At 41.9% G+C, this 20,354-nt stretch overlaps 1 protein-coding gene across 2 annotated transcripts in view; it reads left to right on the forward strand.

Moving 5' to 3' along the window:
• LOC109938234 (zinc finger SWIM domain-containing protein 4-like) overlaps window positions 1-20,354 on the forward strand; it is a 106,837-nt gene that overhangs the window by 70,454 nt on the left and 16,029 nt on the right. The window contains exons 5-11 of one of the 2 annotated variants that reach the window (XM_048618051.1): window positions 273-423; window positions 7,882-8,070; window positions 11,654-11,812; window positions 13,903-14,049; window positions 14,511-14,648; window positions 16,245-16,505; window positions 19,338-19,473. In XM_048618051.1, coding sequence (XP_048474008.1) covers window positions 273-423; window positions 7,882-8,070; window positions 11,654-11,812; window positions 13,903-14,049; window positions 14,511-14,648; window positions 16,245-16,505; window positions 19,338-19,473 — 1,181 coding nt within the window. Of the gene's footprint in view, window positions 1-272; window positions 424-7,881; window positions 8,071-11,650; window positions 11,813-13,902; window positions 14,050-14,510; window positions 14,649-16,244; window positions 16,506-19,337; window positions 19,474-20,354 lie in introns of both variants that reach the window. The other variant, XM_048618050.1, reaches the window with a different exon arrangement.

A 20,354-nucleotide genomic window follows, 5' to 3' on the forward strand; every position in this document is an offset into this window, starting at 1 on the left:
CATTGCTGAGGCTAATTGTAATGCCCCTACTCTGCTGATGAGTTCATCTAATTTAACCAACTGGAGAAGCAACCTGGGGACCCTTTCCCAGCTCCATACTAGTCAGCTTAAGGTGCTGCATGCATGTCTAATTCACCCCTTTGGCGATGTATTATTTTAGTGGCAATTGGTTAATTGTTTCTGCTTATTATTGGGATTATGGTGGAATATATTTTTGTAGCCTAGCTCTTTCAGTTTATGCAGTTTCAGCAATTTCTTTCTTTGCTTGACAGGTGCGGGAGATGCTCAGGATGCGGGACTCCAATGGGGCTCGAATGCTGACTCTAATGACAGAGCAGTTTATGGAAGACCCACGGCTCTCTCTCTGGAGACAACAGGGGACAGGAATGACTGATAAATGTCGGGAGCTGTGGGATGAGTTAGGTAACGGCTGCTGTTTATCGCACTAAACCTACGTTGTTAGACAGCCCATTTTTGCTTATCAACTTGGGTTGGTCCCTATAAGCCTCACTTTGTTTGTTTTTGACTCTTTTGGTTCATCTTTGTTATCGATGTCTGTACCTGAGACCACTTTTATGTTTTTGGATCGACTGAACTGGGCTGGAATTATCTTGTGTATATTATGTTCGTATAGTTCTTAAACTTTAGACATTCATTCGGTAAAGTTTCTTTCTTTTTGACTCAGCCTGCTCAGTATGTCGGACGAATGTGCGCTAACTGAAATAAAAGCAGGAAATACTGGGACTGCTCAAGCAGGTGGTGGGATTAAATGGAGAGTGGTCTCTGCTGCTGCCTTGTGGCTCTGACTGAAGCAGAGCAAGGGTTGGCAGCAACTTGCTCTCGGGAGCTGTGTTGGCAGTTAAATGGTTAATGAGGCTGGAGGCCTCCAATTTAGTCTAATTTTCAGATTTTGCTGCATCAAGTTGGGTAAATTGGATGGGAAGTGGGTATGGATTTGTACAGCATGTGTGGAAACACAAAATTCTGTATTTGCCATTTGAGATCCCTTCCTAAATGTAAGTCACTTCAGTAAGTCTCCATCAGTGACTTTTCACGAGACTGATTCCCAATGTATCAATTTTGTGCTCCCAGTTGATTCCTTTTAGAGACACGGAGGTATACAGCACAGAAACAGGCCCTTTGGCCAAACTCCTCCGTACCAACAAGGTTTCCTAAATGGAATTGGTCCCATTTGCCTGCGTTTGCCACTTATCCCTCTAAGCCTTTCCTATCGTGTTTTGTTTTCCATATGATCGATCAGAAGAAAATTTTTGTCTGAGAGGTACTGTGGCAACTCCAGATTTGTTTGATAGCATGGTTCAAACTCTTAACCTGTTCCACCCAGAAGGACAAGGACAGCAGATGCGTGGGCACACCACCTGCAAGTTTCCCTCCAAGCTACACACAATCTTCATTGCTGGATCAGAAAGCTGTAGTTCCCTGCCTAACAGCATTATAGGTGTAGCTACATCCCAAGGGTTGCAGCGGTTCAAGAAGGTTGCTTGTCATCCTTTTGAGGATAATTAGGGGCCAGCAGTAAGTGCTGTCCTATAAGATGATGCCCACAGTCCATGAATGAATAAAGAAAGTAAAATCAGTGGAATTTTATTGATTAGTATCTGATGCAATATATAATTTAATGTAAAAATAGCACCGTACACATTAAAGGTGCTTCATGGCCAGTGAACATTTACGGAAGTGTCCTCAATGTAGTCCATGCTTCTGTAAAGAAATGTGGCTTTTTTTATTGACCTGAATAGTTAGTTCAGAAGACAAAGCAACACTATGAAAACAAATTTCTCCTTCTCCAAGTCTTAAGTGGGAGGCTCCTTAATTAGAAAGCCTGCTGCCTTGTTCTAGATTCCCCAATGAAATGAAGCCTCTCTCTAGCATCTAACCTGTCAAGCCCCCATCAAGCATTTCAATAAGATTGCCTCTTATTTTTCTAAACTCCAATTAATATCGCTCAACGTTTTACTTGTATGACAACCCATTCATCCCTAATATCAACCAAGTGAACCTTCTCTGAATTGCTTCCAATGTAAATGTACTTCTCTTTAAGAAAGATCAAAACTATTTTGATCCAGTTCCATCTGTGCCCTGCATGGCCGTGGCAGGATCTCTTATGCACTTCATTCCCCTTGCAATAACAACTGAAACAATACTGCCTTCAGAATGAATTCTGTACCCGCATCCTAAATTTTTGTGACATGTACATGGGCGCCTAGATCTGCAGTGTCATTGTTAAATAATCTTTTCTGTCCTTTGACTGCCAGAGTTGACAACCTCACATTCACACTTACGCTCAATCTGCCCATTTTCTCCCCACTCTGTCAACCTGCCTATATCCTTTTGCAGACTGCCTGTGTCCTCCTTATGACATCATCAAATTTGGCGACATTACATTGTTCCTTCATTGAAGTCTTAAATGATGCAAGTTATAAATAATTGAGACCCCAGTTGCGATCACTGCAGCATTTCTCGTTAGTTTGTCAACTTGCAAATGATCATTTGTCTCTACTTTTCCTGTTCTCTATGCTTGCTAATATATCACAGGCAGCACCATGAGCTCTTATCCTGTGCAATAAAATATTTTATGTGGAACCTTAACTAATGCCTTTTGGAAATCCAAATTCCCTACAACCTTGGGGTTTCCCCATTACCCTGTTTCTCATCACCTCAAAGAATTCTCTTAATTTGTCAGACACTGTTTCTTAAGGCAAACAATGTTGAGACTGCCTAATTATAATATGGTTTTCTAAATATTTTGTAACCTCCTTAATTGGTTTGTAGCGTTTTCCCATTCTAACAGATGTCACGTGAACCGACCTATAGTTTCCTGCTTTCTGCACCCCTAACCCATTTGAATAATGTTTTTGTGGTTTTCAAATCAGCTCACGTTTTCAGCGTATAGGGAATTTTTGAAAGAAACCGCGATAGCTGTTATATCTGAATCCCCTAACATGCAGGCTGTCAGGTGTAGGGGATCAATATTGGGATGTTTAGTGTTACTTGCGCTCACATTGAAGATGTTGACAATTGCAAAAAGTTGGGAGTAAAGTTCCCATTGCCTAGATTGTGGAGCCACTAACTGCAGAGGCAGAGTCTTAAATTTATTTTCGGAAGATTAATTTCTAAACAGCACTAAAGAATATAGACTATGAATAATGGTTGGAGCTGAACATTTGTACAGACATGATGGGCCAAATGTTCATTTCTTTTTGCAATAACATGCTTTGATATTCTTTTGGTATTTGCAAGTGCACTAGGTCTGTTTTGTTTACATGCCAAGCTCCCTCTGCATTGCACCAAGAACATGGCTAAATACCAACCTTGAAAGAGCATTTGCTGTACCAGTGTGAGATTTTCCACTCCCAACAGAGCGTTTTTGTCATTTTGATCAACTTTCATTTAGTGCCATTTTGTGCCAGATCATTTATACTGCGTGCCATCTTTACAAACAATGTTGCTTGATTTTCATTTCATGTGGCAGTCAGCAGGGTCAACTTCTCAGATAAAGACAATTGTCATGGTTGGAATTGTGAATGTGTGTAGGGAAACGGTAATGTCCGTGTTGCGAACCTTTCTATGTGCATGCTGTGAAAGCAGGTATTTATGGATTGTTGGGTTCTGACCTGTTGTGTGTGCAATAGTCTAGCTCACTGCTTCAGGTTATTTTCAAATTTAGGTCCTCCAAGTTTTCCAAGAAAACCCTTAGCATAACCAATTTTGAACCTGCAACATCAGTCATTTCACCGGTCATCTGATGAACAGTTGATCTACAGTTTAATTTTTTTCTATATTTGTAATCAAAGCTGTGAAGGAATCAGGCCAGTCATACTTTTTGATCACTGGGGCAACCTGTGAAATAAACTAGTTCCGGTCTAGTGTTCACCTGTGATCTCTGCATCACTGGCGTGTAGACTGATTTGCTTTTGAAATAATTTGATTGAGATCATGAGTATACAAACAAGGAAGAAGTGTAGGTCACTTGCTCTTAAGGCAGCTGTACAATTCATTAAGATGCGATAGTATGTGGAGCTGGAGAAACACAGCACATCAGGCAGCATCAGAGGAGTAGGAGAGTCGACATTTCGGGCCTAGACCCTTCAGGATGTCAGATCATGGCTGATCTGACTTTAACTTCCATTTTACATTTCTATATTCCCCTGGTAATCCTTCATCCCCTTGGTTTTCAAGAATCTCCAAACCACTATCTTTTTTAACAAACAAAAAATTAAGATTCTGCATGCACTATCCCTTTTTGGGGAAGGGAATTCAAAAGACACATGGCCACCCTCAAATGTTTTCTCATCTGTATCTTAAATGGCTAACCCCCTCCCCCAAAAAATATCTCTGGTTTTGCAATGACCCCTAGCTATATATCATCCCATAAGAAGAAAGGAACAGCCATTCTCCATCCTGTAGGTAAAGTCCTCTTAGGATCTTTTATGTTTTCAATTAAATCAACTCTGACTCTCATTAATGCCAGAGGATATAGGCCCAGCCTGTCTAGTCGTTCCTCCATAAAACAATCCGCTCATTCCAGGTGTTAGTCTACTTTAACCTTCTCTGAACTGCATCCAGTGCATTACAATCCCTCCGTAAGCATGATGACCAGTACTATATGGTATTCCAGATGTAGTCTTGCCAATACCGTGTATAACTGAAGCATAAACTCTCTCTTGCATTTAGTTCCCCTGTCAATAAAACATAGTATTCTATTAGATTTCATGATCACTTGCTGTACTGGCATCCTTAATCTTCTGTGATTCATACACTAAGGCATCAAGATCTCCCTGCACCCGAGTTCTACAACCTTTCACCATTTGGATAATATTCTGCCTTATATTCTTTTTGTGAAAATTTTACATTTTACTCTTTCCCTCATTGTGTTCTATTTGCCAGATCTTTGCCCACCCGCTTAATCAAATTTCTTTTTAGGCTCCTTCTGTCATCTTCACAACTCCCTTTCCTATCAATCTTTAATCATCAGTAAATTTAGCTACTCTACCTTTGGTCCCTTCATCTAAGTCATTATATAAATTGAGGAGTTGAGGCCCTTGTGGGGCATACACACAATATACTGCCAGCTTGAAAAATTATTCCTACTTATTCCTATTCTCAGCTACCTGTTAACCAGCCAGTTTTCTATCTCTGCCAGTGTTACCCCCTAATGAGTGTGCTTTTATTTTCTGCTATTGAAAAAAAAGTGGAGTACTTGAAATTCAGGGGAAATGTAGTTCCGTTGGGGTTTCATATACTGTAACTTTTATACTGTCGCCTGGCTGGATTGATCTGTGTATTTTTGGTGACAGTGATGAAGACTTGACAGAGGAATCAGATTTGCGATGAGCACAGGCTGCCCTCATGAGCTCAAATTAGTTTAAACGATTGAATCCCACATTCTTATGTCCCATTGCAACTCGAGTGGCTGCAGTGAGACCGTAGAAGCAGGAGTCTGTACTATGATCATCCTCACTACTCCAGAGTTTGGAGGGAGTGGGAGATATTTAGTTCGAGTTCCCACTGCTGATTGTCAGTCTAGTCGGTGCCCAGAGGTTGATTGTAAATTTGATCAATTTGACTTACCTGCTCTTTGTGGTCAAATTGACAGCCACTTTGAAAGTCACATCAGAGAGTACCAAGGTCTTGGTGGTGTGGGAGAGGTGATCTAAAATCAGTGGGCCTTTTATGTAAAGTGCTGTGGCCATATTTTTGTTAGATTTGTACCACAGAAATTGATTAAACTTCACTCGTTGGATCACTTTATTTCACTTGTTATTGAGAGGAGCCTTGTACCTTTTGAGTTGCACCCCTTTCTTTTTAAAATATCTGCTGGCACTTGCATTGTATCGGAGGATGTGTGTATAGGTATACAATAGGCATTAGGCGGATGCATCTGTACTGCTGTACCTCTAAGTGCTGTTTGTACTCCATATCAAAATGTCTGCCTTCTGCTTGCCAACTCTGTCCTGAGAATGCAGGAGATTGGGAAAAGAGACTTTTTAACTGGCTGTCTAGTGCTTCATTACTTTAGGTTTCTGTGTTTTGGAGCATATATTTTTGCTAGCAAAAGAATTGTTTTGTAACTGCAGCCAGTTTGAATTCCTTTTTGACCTGGCACATGATGTACTTTGCATACTTGCCGAGAAATTCTTCTCCTCTGTTCTGTTTTGCTGAAGTTGAAACAGCCACAGCCTGTCTTTACTGTGGTTAGGCCATTGGATACAGGAAAAGTAAAAGTAATCCTTTCTGTGGTAGATGCAGCAACCAAGCTAAATAGTTTAAAAAACGTGGTGAATCCTCACGGATTCTCCTGCGGTGATAATTTTTTTTGTATAAATGTGTTGACGGCACACTTTTAGCATTATTTCTGAAAAAAGGAGTTTGTTGAATCTTTTGGGAAGGTTCACAAGATTTACCAATGTAAAGGGAAAATAACATCTAATATTGTGTGATTAGAGCCGTTTGACTTCTTTAGATAATGTTGCTTTGGAAAATGCACCAGTTAATGATGACTTACCACTAACTACCAAGCTGTATTTAAATTTTAAACAAGGCAGCTTGGCTCTGAACCATTTTTCTGGGAAATCAGAGCCTAGATTGTGTTCAGAAAGGTCAGCAAAATGCTTCCATGGCACTTTTTTCCACCTACAGATGTCCTTGTCTGTAAGATGAAGAATAAAGTCAATATTCAGTGGGCTTTGTGTAACCACATCTGAATGTAGTTTGAATCAATTTCTTAAGATGGTGCATGTTATGAAATCACTGTACAATTAATAGTGCATTCATGTGTTTAAAGACAATTGGCTATGTGTGTTTGTTTTTTATGCAGGCTGCGTGAAATTGTGGTGTGCCCTGCCTGCTGCCGCCTCGCAGCAGGAATGTAGTGTCACATTCAGGCACTTTGTACTAGAATTGATGAGTGAACTGAGGCAGTTGGGTCTAAGTTGAGGTTGAATGATGGGATGGTTGTTGACATTTTGTGCCTCAAACAACAAATGGTTTACCATGCAAATAACATTGCGCAAGTGGTGTCCACGAATTGTTCCAATAATTGATTTTTTTGAAAGCAGGTTTGAGGTGTTATTACATTGAGAGTTGGAAAAGGAAATTTAAGCAGCAATGCAGAAGGAAACAGTAAACATTGGAAACGAAAACTGCAAATGCTGGAACTACTTAGGTCAGGTCGACAAAGAGGGTGAAACAAAGTCAGAGTTTTCCATTGATAGCCTTTGATCAAAACTGGAAGATAAAGATCAAAACTAGTTTTGATTTTATACCAGCAATCTGAGTTGACACAGAAACCCAGCTGAAAGTTAACACTGATGCAGCTCTCTCAGTTTTTAAAACCAATTTTATCTCCCAATGTCACTGGAAAGTGAGTGTTTGTGAGTCAGTTTAGTACTGTAACATAATTAAAATACCGGCTGCAGTATTCTCAAATTGCCACAGCCATCATGTCTCTGCAGAATCCTGCTAAACGAGTGTTACGGACAAGTGATGTTAGGAAGATAACTGACGCCATGTACCAGTCATGCAGCAAATACTAGTTGCTCAATGTGCCATCTCATCAGTTCAAAACTCTTGACATGTCTAAGACCTGATTTTTTTTTTTATTACCCTTTCAAAGTGCATGTCATGTGAAAGTGTATTTGTGGTTACTGATTTCCAGCCCAGTTGTTGCTTTGAATTTCCCTTTGATGTCGCAAACAGCTGAGGAAACCAGCCGGCTAAGTTTTTTTTGAGGCCACAGACTTCTTCCCCCAAGGCATGTATGCTGTACCCACCCCATTGTTTATACAGCAACACTGAAGTGGCTTAGATTTATTTTTGGTCACGATTTGCTTTAATCACCAGCTTCTCCCTTTCCCTCAGGTGCTCTCTGGGTGTGTGTGGTACTGAACCCTCACTGTAAGCAGGAGGAGAAAGCTGGCTGGCTTGAGCTACTCAGGAAGTGGAACAACATGGATGTCTGCCCGCAAGAAGATGGTAACTATGGCAACCATGTCAACGAAACCCCTAGTATCACTGCTGGTATACAACACAACTCAAATCGAAACCAAGGTATTTAGCTTGTTGTTCTGTTGGAACTTTCCAAAAAACAACACAACTGCAGCAACAAATATATTTGTCATAGTTTCCTACCCTGTCCATGCTTGTATAGATCTTGTAACCATGTGAAATGGAAAGAGTGTTGTTTCAATATTATGAATGACAAATATTTTCAAACTAGTACCATGACTACAGCCACCTTTCCGTCTTGTATGTCCCTTTCCAAAATATTTTTGCAGGGTGTTGTGGAGATGTGCTCCTGGTCGTTTAGTTATGGCCAAGTTACGGTGGAAAGATATCTCTCCATACCCTCTGATCATTCTTGGTGTTAAGCAACTTATTTGAATGAGGATGGGGGATGATCTCTTCCACCTGAGCTGGATGACCCCACATCCTGCCTAAGAAAGGTTTGGTAATCCATTAGGAGCAAGAGCCTTTCAGGCCCTCCTGCTGCATCCCCTTTTATCCCCGGTTGGAATGTCCTTACCTTTATTTTCTATTATCTGGATTAATTTGTTGGTGAGTTATCTTTTTGATTGTTGAAGACAATACGTCAGGACTGAAGGTGAGGTAAAGTATTGCCCTGAATGGAGTGCCTTTTCTTCCGCCACTAAGCCTCAAATCTGTCTATATATTTTCCACAAAATACTGATTGAGTTTGTTTAAAATGCTGAAGGCAAGCTTACAAGGTGGCCATTCGAGGTGGTTCCATCTTCTAGGTTTCTCTGCAGTCAACTAACCTTTCATCACTTGGCACATTATTTTGACGCAGTAACAGAAACCCACTAAATTTGTACTTGAGTTTATGTACCACACCCATGCTGTATATAAAACTTACTTGAGGGGCTGGTGTCCCTCGCATTAGTTGATGGTTTATTCTCAGCTTCACTGATACCCCAATAGCCTAATGGGACACCGGGATGCATTTGTAATGTTTTGAAATGCTAAGTTAAAGCCTCTGAAGTCAAACGTGTAGTGACTCCTGAAGTATAACATGCAGTTTTTGACTGACTAGATACATCTGCATTATGAAGAGATTTGCAACAGTGACCGAGAACGATTTTTAGGCCTTGGGTGGTTATATTTTCTGAACAACGCCTTAACTGATGATTTGTATTAGCTGTTGAATAGTTGAGAGGTTGATGTGTTGCTGGACATTAGATGAAGGGCAGAGATGGGGATTTAAGCTTAAGAAAACACTGTTCCTGAGACGGTGAACATGAGTGCCAAATTTATAAGCCTCGCAAGATTGATTTCCCTGTAGAATACTGCAGCTGTGGGAACAGGCTTCCAGAGAATTGATTTGGGGCCAGCTGACCCCTTTCAAAGGCAACTGGATCTGGGACTGATTTTGAGGCAGTAGGGGAAGGAACTTTGTGGCCCTTTTTATAGTAGTGTTTGGGGTTGGTGGAGGGGGTGGGGAAAGTGTTAAGGAATGGTGTAAATGGCCTGTAATGTCCCTTTTTCTAACTCTAGATTTCATATTTTGAACAATTAAGTATTCAGTCAGTTTAGAATGAGGTCACGTAATTTTTTTTTGTGTTTTCTTTGGAAGCTTGTTTGGATGCCTGTGTTTTTTGGGGCTGGGGATATTGGCATTACATTTTACATTGCAAAGTTCGTTGCATCGAAAAAGCTTTCTCTTCCGTTAGCGGTGGTCTGTGTTTAAATATGATCTGTAATTCAAAAAAAATGTTTGAACTTTGCTACGACTTGCGCTCGTTCATGATTCAAACTTTAGAACTGCAAAGTGATTTGATGCAATGGCTGAGATTGCTAAATACAGTAAAAATGCAGTTAGTTCTGCTCTGTCGAAACTAACTTGATTGATCTATTGTGGAACTGCTTCCAGTGAAGGCAAGTTTGAGAGTTGACAGTGCTGCTGCTGGCAAACTTGGAGCGCTGGAAAGACTGTGTCAGGGACAAGTCTGTACAGGCCATCTCCCTGAAGGCTGCACGGCCGGCATGCGGAAACCTCCAGAGAGCTCTGCTCACATGGCCACAGCAAATTGGAATATTGTAACTCCAGTGGCTGCCATGTCTAAAAGAGGCCTGCAATAGAGACCAAGAGCACCTTTTCTTAGTGCAAGAAGATACTGTGCTGGCACAGCTAATGTTTAGGATCAGGAATAATTGCACTTGTGTGTTTGAATCATGCCTGGGAGTGGTGGGGTTGCATGTTGATATCTAGGCATTCCATTCAGGGACAACATGTTTCTGGTTGGAGGGCAGAAGTTGCTGAAGAATGGACGAAGCATCTTCAGTTTGTCTCAGAGCAGAGCTGGAACCTGTTCATTGTGCGCCCCCAATCCTTCACCCACACTGTCCAACAAGAATGGTGACTGGAACCCTCAAATCTTAGATCCATTTGAAAACATTCTCCCCTTTTGTTCTTGATGGTGTAGTCCTGTGGGTGGTGCAGCTTGGGTGTCATTGCTATATCCCTTGCACTCCACCCAAGCTCCCAACCTTTCATGATAGCTGGGGTGGCATGACAGTTCTCTGCATAAGAGTGAGTTGTACCTTGAGAACTTCTGCTGTTTGATGTCAGTCTGGTAAACAACAGCTAGATTCAGATCAGCATCTAGACCAGCACAAGGATTCAATGGGTATTTGTCAGGAGTAGGAACCTTTGAACAAGTAATTTTGAACATTGCTTTCCCAGGTTCTGGGGTGCACACAAACTGTGTAATGTTTATGTGCATGACCGAGAGAAGGAGAGGAATTGTAAGACATGCTGGTAGTGTGCAACGAAAGAAGTTGGGAGAAAACGTATGGAGCACAAATATCTGCATAGACCAATTGGGCAAAATGGCTGATTTGTTTAATTGTAGACTGAATGCTTAGTGCTGCATTTGATGGGATGTTAGCCTCTCTGCATCTCCATCTCTCTAAATGAAATGTTATTGTTCATTAAACATAGCATTCTGGACTTCTGTATTGGGGCATAGAATAGAAAAGCAAAGAAGTTGGGTTAAATATGTCTGGTTTAGCCTCAACTGGAGCATTGTGTTCAACTTTGGCCAGTACGCTTGGGAAGATTGTAAAGTCGTTAGTGAGGGCGCAGTTAAGATTCACAAGAATGATTTCAGGCGTGAACTGCAATTACCTAGAACGATTAAAGAAATTTGGGACTGGGTCTCCTTTTTAGAGGAGAGAAGTTTTGATAGGGGGTGCTCAAAATCAAGGGGTTTAGAAACCTTTCCCCGTTGGTGTAAGGATTGAAAAGAGGGATTAGTGGTTAGGATCTGGAATGCATTGTGTGGAGAGTAGTGGAGGCAGAGTCAATTAAGACTTTAAAAGAGAAATTGAATGCTGACCTGAAAAGCAAAAAATTGAGAGGCTATAGGGCAAAGACAGAGGAGTCATTGGATGAATGGCTGTTTCTGAGAGCCAGCATGGACCGGGGATGGGGGTTGATTTGGGGGCCTCCTGCAATCGTTCACTAATTCTATTATATAATAATATTTGAATTTCTACAACAGTAGACAAAATTTGGGATGGCTGACCTTGAGATCCCGTCTGTCTGTTGTGATTGTATTGTGCATCGTGCAGTTGAAAGAACGGTGAAACAACTATGTTTTAACCTCAGCAGGCTCCCGGAGGACTGTTTTTGTGCGTGCTATAGAAGCCTGTGGTCTAGACTGGAAAGACTGTCACCTACGGAAAATTATCAGCAGTGACAACTATACAAACCAGTGGAGAGATGGAGACCGATCACTGTTTGACTCTCAGGGGAGGCCCCTCTGGCTTGGTGAGTAGAAGGTTGCTGTGGAATAAAAATGTGGAATTGTATTGTATTTCCCTCAACTCCTCGGGCACCATAACACTCCTGTCAAATGCCACTTTGAGATTTTGCAGTGTCAGACTTCTACCAGAACATTGAGCAGTGACTGCTACTTGTATTTATATAGCACTGTGGAGCATTTTTTTTTTACATAGCACAGGAAGGCGATGGCCCAGTGGTATTATCACTGGACAGTAAATCTTGGGACCCAACTTTGAATCCCACCACAGCAGATGGTAGAATCTGAAGTCGGTTACAAAAATACCTTGAATTAAGAGTCCAAAGATCATGAATCCATTCTTAATTATCTGAAAAACCCATCTGGTTCATTAATGTCCTTTAGGGAAGGAAACTGCCATCCTTGCCTGGTCTGGCCTACATGTGACTCCAGACCCACAGCAATGGGGTTGACTCTGAACTACCCTCTGGGGCATAAATGCTGGCCTAGCCAGCGATGCTCTCATCCTGTGAATGAATTTAAAAAACTTTTTTGTGAGAATAAAAGAGCCTGAACATTTCTCAGCAACATTATGAATCAAAATTAATCACCAAGCCAAAAAGAGACATTGGGTGTATGTGTTTTAAAAGCTTGGCGGGGGGGGTTGGGGGTTGGGGGTGGGGGGGTGGGGGGGTGGGGTGGTGAAATATCAGAAGGAGATGTTTGAGGAGGGAGTTCCAGAGGTTCAGGCAGCTGAAGTGACAGCCGCCACTGGCAGAGTCATTTAAAATGAGGAATGCACAACAAACTTGAATTAGAGATGTGAAGGAGGTTACTGAGATGGGGAGAATTGAGGGTTAAATTTGAGGCTGTACAGGACAAAGTTAGTCGAGCATTCGCACTCCCAGTGGTTTTGGCACTGAGGTGAAACAAGTAAGGATTAACTTGCTGTTAGAGAATGTCAAGAACCATGCTTGCTAGTTGCCTTGCTTTGCTGTAGGAGAGAAATTTTCCTAGGATGATGGATGTTGTCTTAAAATAAATCTTATTTTTAAGGATACTGATGATGGTGTTGCTGGCAACTTGTACAGGCAGTGTCTGGGTTGGGAATGGGGTCAATTTGTACTTGAGTCAGCATGCATGACGATATAAAATAGCCATTCGTAAGATAGACTTTTTAAATTTAAACCTCTGTGTGGGATCACTTTTGTGAGCATGAGTGTTCGTAAGCTGGAAGTTTGTGTTTCAGGAACCACCTGTATGTGATAGTGCAGTTTCATAAGAAATAGTTATCTGATTTTATTGGTGCACTTGAGACTTGTGAATATTCTACATGACTCCCATTTCCCCACCCCATGCTAAATGTTTGCCAGAATCAATAGTTAATCCTTGATTAATTCAAAACCTCTGTGGCTGCACACAAATCCCAAATACTTGTTGTTTCTGCTGTCACATCATCAGATACTAAATCATATAAGGCAGTTGAACTGCTGACTATTTAATAAACAAACAGATTGAGGCAAAATTGTACTTACTGCAAAGATTTGAAACATCTGGTTCTCCAGAAGTAAGTAATTGCATTTAATATGGAATTAGTATCAAAATACAGATATTTGATAATTTGTGTATTTTTGTCCTGTCACAGGTTGGTGTAGGTTACTTGCCACCAAGGGAGTACCTGGCTACTTCTCTCTTGGCCTTAGTGTGTCCAAAGCTTAAGTGTGTAAGGTTGTGGAGGAGTAGGGCTTAACCTGTCTTCCATTCTGAGCTGAAGTATCCAGCGCCAGTCAGAAGCAAATCTTTGTTTTTTCTTGCAAAACTTGTATTTCCATTTTGTTCACGCAAGTGAGTCGAGAACAGAGGTTTAGTTAAGAGGGACATTGTTTCCCAGCTTTTCTGAGTATCCTGAAATGAAGAACTGAGAAACCTCCATTACTTGCTGTAACTTGTGTTTTCCTGTCCAAAGCCCCTTCTGTTGCTTTCCTCATTCCTTTAATCCTGTGCACTTTGATTTCAGTGCAAATAAATTGAAGCAGCCCAATATCCAATGTTAAACATTTGCAGTAACCGATCTTTAAAAAATCTTACAGCAGTGGATGTAATTTTTGTTAAAATATAGAGCATGTACCAACCGCTTGTGCTAGAGTGGATGCACTGAGATCACATGGGTATCCTCGGGAAGCTCTTCGTTTGGCTATTGCGATTGTCAATACACTCCGATTGCAGAAAAGACGTCAGCTGGAAATGTACAAGCAGCAAAAGAAAGGTAAAAGGGATGCAAGCTACTGTAGTGAATTGGAGGATGGGCTGGGTTCCCCATGGAGTGGTGGGAGCTGAAAAAAAAGTCTTGTACTTTTTAAAAATTTTTTTATTTAAGATCTTTAACTTTGTGTAGGGTGTTTGTTTAAACAGTGGAAAAGTTTCTTGTTCCTCAGTTACTAGTTCATTGACTCTTGTGTACCTAAATGACTTGAGTGTTCTCACTTCTTTCAAAGAGAAATGAGAGGGAAAGAATTGAGTTGCTTTCAAAGTGGAGCAATATGGTACTTTTCCATGTTTGAGATGGAGTGAGATGCTTCGTAAACAGTTCTATTTTTTGAAAAATCCACCTTGGTTTGCATTCTATGAATAGATTTGATAATGTACTCAACAAGCAACAGAGACTCTGTCCCATGGCTCCCCAACAGGGGAAAGTATGTATTTTAATGGCTTTGCTTTATTTTTCAGAACTGTTACAGAAAGGGTCAACCACCATTTCCAACCAGGAAGGCTGGGTTGGACATCCCCTGGATCCTGTCGGGTGTTTGTGCAGGACTTTGCTCGAAGCTTGCAAAATGGAGGACGACAGCTCTGTGTTGTTCACTGGTAAATATTCCAATTGCTTCTTCTCAGGAAATCCCGTTTTAAAGATGAGGCTGTGGTTCTGTGCCATTACGTGCTTGTAGACAAGGCAGTGGGGGTGCTACCCTCGGTTGGGCTACCACTTCAGGAGCCAGCAGAAGCAAAGGAGGCTATTAGTTGCCTAAGAAAATGGTGTTTGCAACTCCACTGTCATGTTAATGCTGTGGAATTGAAAGGTGATTGGTGCATTACAAATCAAAACAGTAGAAGTTTTGACATCCGTTTATTCCAATCTTATTAGAACGCACAAGCTGTCGAAATGACATGAATTAATTTGATCATGCTGGCTGAACATGAATACAATGTAAGACATGCTTCAGTAGCACTTGCCTTGGTATGAACCTGCTGAGCATCTAGTGAGTGGTAACTGCTGAATCCGTTGTATATTGGATCACTTTTTTAAAAAACTGAGATGAAGTCGTGCTTCCAACTGTAGTGCATCCACCAGATTCCACAAAGATGATCCAGTGTAACCAAATCCTGATTACCCTTAGTCTTTTCAATGAATGGGATTATAACTGTCATTGTGACCTATCTCTTTTGCATAGTTAAGTCTTATTTGTAACAAATGATTCAGGCACTTCATGGAATCCCTACAGTGTGGAAACAGGCCATTGCGCCCAACAAGTCCACACCAACCCTCCGAATAGCATCCCACCCAGACCCATTTCCCTAATTTCCCATGTCTAACCCACCTAACCTAAACACCCCTGGGCACTATGGGCAAATTAGCACAGCCAATCCACCTAGCCTGCTCATCTCTGGACTGTGGGAGGAAACCGGAGGAAACCTGACGTAGACACGGAGAATGTGCAAACTCCACACAGACATTCAGCAGAGGGTGGAATTGAACTCGGTTTCCTGGTGCTGTGAGGCAGCAGTGCTCGCCACCATGCTGCTGTGTTGATATTTTTGTGAAATATGGTTTCTGTTTCTTCTGTAATTTACTCTTCTGTAACATGGCTATAAGCACCCCATAACCCCTAATCTTCAGGTTGTCCATTGTACAGCTGCTTGCAATAGCAGTTAAAGAGAGTTTAACATGAAATACAGCAGGTGTGAGGAATGTAATGATTTGCAAATCGAGTTGATTGTCTTCTGCGCTTTAAAAACTCAGATGAGCCAACATGATGTAGTTGTTTGCATCTCCGCTTTAAATTTTCAGTCGGGAAAGCCCAAAACAAGTTCTGCATGATGCTCTTCTTAATGCTCAAAGTCAAGGTGTTAAATCTTGAAACGTATTTTGCGAAGAGTGAATCATTCTCTGAGCCACTGATTAATGGTGACTGAAGAAATGATGCGTGATGTTTTTGGTTCCATGGGATTCTACAAATCTTACCAGTCCAGGGGATTCCATCGATATTTTGTTTTCCTGTGAAAGCCACAAACCCTTAATCATCGCGGTTATCAATGCTTGCATTCTTCTGTGTGTCTTTATGTATGATACATATATATTCCCCTTTTTGCTTCCCATATCTAAAAACATACTTGCTGATTTTTTTTTGTTTTTTTTAAAATGTTTGACCTGTATATAGATCAGATGTTTTGATTATTTTTCAGATTCAATAAGTGATATTAGGAAGACAGTCTATCAGCACTTTCCAATTCCTGGCAGCAGTAACACGGGAGAGTCCTATTATGCCCTTGCACTTGAGGTGGCACTAATAGGGTTAGGACAGCAAAGGTTAATGCCAGAGGGACTTTATGCCCAGGACAAGGTGTGTCGGAATGAAGAACAACTTGTATCGATGCTGTCTCAAATGGAATTTGATGAGCGGCTTGTTCAAGTTTTGCGTAAACAAACGCTTTTACTGCTGGAAGGTAAGAATGATTGATTGATTTTCTTTTATATAATCGTAGAATTCTTCTCCCTTCCACCCCCGTTGTTGCTTAGCATCATCTCACAGGTGAGATGGTGAGCAGCTTGTTTGACTGCATATGGCAATGCACACCCCAACCAAGCCTGCTCATGTTGCTACAAGGCAAATGCGCACCTGTTTCTCCCAGGGGCCACCTGCAAACGGTAATGATCAGGAGTCCTCACTCACCTTGTCTTCCTTTTAAACCAGAGTGCCGGGGCCTGTTGTTATTGCCAAGAGTTCAGGTTGTACATCGTATAAAATAGCCCACTGCTCTGTCGGTGATGAACTGGACATTGCCTGAGGCAACTAAGCTACAAGTTTAACGAATCTTTGGAGAAAATAATTAATAATTGTCTTGAACAAAAAGTCTTACATATCTTACAGTTCAATGCAGTTGACTGGTATAGAAATCGTTAAAAGCAGAGTATTGTAAGAGGAGTTTGGATTTTCTTTTCCTCCCTAAGTTGACGTCGAGTTTTTGTCTTTATCCCAAGATGTTTGCCATGAGCTGAGGAAGGATTTGCTGGAATTGTGATGTGAGCAGTGCACTGACTGCATGTACTAGCCAAGCTTTTCCTGTCCTTTCTTGTCTTCCTAAGCTTTCAGAATGGAACTGGGCTTTCAACATAACTTGTTTTTTCTGCTCTCTCCATTTGTGGCTCGAAGCAGATTCATAATTCTTATAACCCGTCCCAGTTCTTAAATGTTGAGTAGGCTCATTAGGAGTTCGCTTCTTGGTCAGATCAATTTATTTTGTATTAAGGGCAGCACAGTGGCTCAGTGGTTAGCACCGCTGCCTTGCAACGCCAGGGACTCTGGTTCAATTCCATCCTTGGGCAACTGTGTTTGGAGATTGCACACTCTCCCTGTGCTTGTGTTGGTTTCCTCCGGGTGCTCTAGTTTCTTCCCACAGTCCAAAGATGTGTAGGTTAGGTGGATTGACCGTGCTCAATGCCAGGGATGGGGTGGGTTGGATGGGGTGGACTTGATGGGCCAAATGGCCTGTTTCCACACAGTAGGGATTCTATTCAGTTCTATTCTATTCTACTTGTGCTACAACATCTAGCAAAAACAACTTTTCCAGAAAGCAATTGAGGTGGTAGGAACTGCAGATGCTGGAGAATCTGAGATAACAAGGTGTAGCAATTGAGATGTTTGTTTTTCTTGTCAGGAAACCATCCTGTACTGTAGATCTAATGCAGATTTTAACAAGCTCCTGCAGTTTGCCCCAGTAATTTGCATACTGAAGTGTAAAGTGGAGATTTGGGCGCGGGGGCAATCCGCCTCCAACTCAGTGGAGAATTCCATTCTTCTGTGCAGTGTTGTAGGAGAAACAGTGCCCCTGATTTGTATCAAAATTTCCGTTACGCAACCAGAAACTCACTGAAGAGTTAACCTTTACTTATTAACCACACTGACATATTAGTGCAGTGCAGAGAGCGTGGTTGTTTGGTGCGGCAAAGTTTAAGTACAACTTGGAAACACAATACGCACGGTGTGCTCTCTCTCTCTGACTTCTTCTCTCCCCCACCCCCTGCCGACCCGTTTCATGAGTTGATCCATTTGATTTAGATTTGGGGCTAGCATTAACTTGTAGATATAATCTTGCCTCTCCATGTTTTGTCTGTGGAGTACAGTGTGCTCACCACATACTGGTCTAAACAGCATTGTGTCCTCTGTAGCAAAACAGAAACCCAGTACAGGCACCAGTGGCTGTTCTTCTGCACTGCAGGAGTTGTAAGGCAGAGTGACTATTTTCCACTGTTTGGTCAGTAGACGTAAAAAGATCTCTTAATGCCAAATATTGCAAAATTTTCCTGGAGGGAACCCTATAAATGGATTTCTGTTCTAAATTTCCAAATCCAACTGAAGCTATCTAGTGAGGTTTAAAGGCAGTTAGTGAGAAGTTGCCTTTGCTTAAAGGCATTTGACCATTGCTGTTGGTGGACATGCAATGTCACTAATAGTCAACAGTTCATTAACTATGCACAGAAACAAATTATTCTTCTGAAAATACAAAGAACAATGGATATGGGAAATCTGAAATTTCAAAAAACGCGCTGGAAAATTTCAGCAGGCTCTGGCAGCAGCTGTGGAGGGAGAAAGTTGATTGTTGTGTCCCATATGATTCTAAAAAGTCCTATTGGACCTAAGAAAAAGTAGCATTCATCTCCTGAAGGTATTTACCTCCCCGTCAAAGATATCATTTTGTCGTTGCAGCGCCTGTGCTTGATCTAAACAGTCTGCCTTATACACAAGCTTCATGAGCAAGCTATTTGGCAGTGGAGGCTAAGTAAGCATGTACTTGGCCATCGTTTGGTATTTTTGCTCCTGACCAGGGAGCATGTGTTTGCAAAACAAAGTCTGCGCTTTACTAAGAGATAGTAGGAACTGCTGATGCTGGAGAATCTGAACACAGCAGGCCAGACAGCATCAGAGGAGCAGGAAAGCTGACGTTTCGGGCTTTCCTGCTCCTCTGATGCTGCCTGGCCTGCTGTGTTCATCTAGCTCTACACCTTGTTATCTCTGCGCTTTACTTATTTCTGTTCCCCAGCCCAAGAAGGCTGAAGTTGACTTATGCCCCACTGTCAACTTTGATCAAACTCGCAATGCCCAGTGAGTGAAACTGGGCCTGCCTTGATGTATACTGTTCAGATTTTGTTTTGTGCTCTGGATCAGCTTGTTGAAAAAGCAGATTGACCAACACTGCACCATTTTTTTAAAACAGGAGGATCTATCCATTTTTCTCTTCAGAAAACAAAAATTAATCTGATGACTTGTATTCCTTCAGGAGGTCCATTCAGTGGTCTGGGCGAGGTCGTCCATCGGGAGAGTGTTCCAATGCACACTTTTGCAAGATACTTGTTCAAGGCTCTCCTGCTTCATGATCCTGACTTGGCTTACAAAGTGTCACTGAGAGCAATGAGGTAGGTGAAACATATGAGGAACCAGGTTTACACCTGATTACACGAAGCTGCACGGAAACCTGATGTTTTATGTTGCCTCCTGAAAACGTGTTTCGGCAATAGGGTGGCACGGTGGCTCAGTGGTTAGCACTGCTGCCTCACAGCGCCAGGAACCCAGGTTCGAATCCACCCTCTGGTGACTGTCTGTGTGGAGTTTGCACGTTCTCCCCGTGTCTGCGTGGGTTTCCTCTGGGTGCTCCGGTTTCCTCCCACAGTCCAAAGATGTGCAGGCTAGGTGGATTGGCCATGGGAAATTGCAAAGATGATTCTGGATAGGAGCGAAAGTAACAGGGTAGTTGTCATGGGGGACTTTAACTGTCCAAATATTGACTGGAAACGCTATAGTTCGAGTACTTCAGATGGGTCAGTTTTTGTCCAATGTGTGCAGGAGGGTTTCCTGACACAGTATGTAGATAGGCCAACAAGAGGCGAGGCCACATTGGATTTGGTACTGGGTAATGAACCAGGCCAGGTGTTAGATTTGGAGGTAGGTGAGCACTTTGGTGATAGTGACCACAATTCGGTTACGTTTACTTTAGCAATGGAAAGGGATCGGTATATACCGCAGGGCAAGAGTTATAGCTGGGGGAAAGGCAATTATGAGGCGATGAGGCAAGATTTAGGATGCATAGGATGGAGAAGGAAACTGCAGGGGCTGGGCACAATTGAAATGTGGAGCTTGTTCAAGGAAGAGCTACTGCGTGTCCTTGAGAAGTATGTACCTGTCAGGCAGGGAGGAAGTGGTCGAGCGAGGGAACCGTGGTTTACTAAAGAAGTTGAATCTCTTGTCAAGAGGAAGAAGGAGGCTTATGTAGAGATGAGGCGTGAAGGCTCAGTGAGGG

This window comes from Rhincodon typus, chromosome 38, assembly GCF_021869965.1.
Source record: "Rhincodon typus isolate 14 chromosome 38, sRhiTyp1.1, whole genome shotgun sequence".
Lineage (NCBI taxonomy): Eukaryota > Metazoa > Chordata > Chondrichthyes > Orectolobiformes > Rhincodontidae > Rhincodon > Rhincodon typus.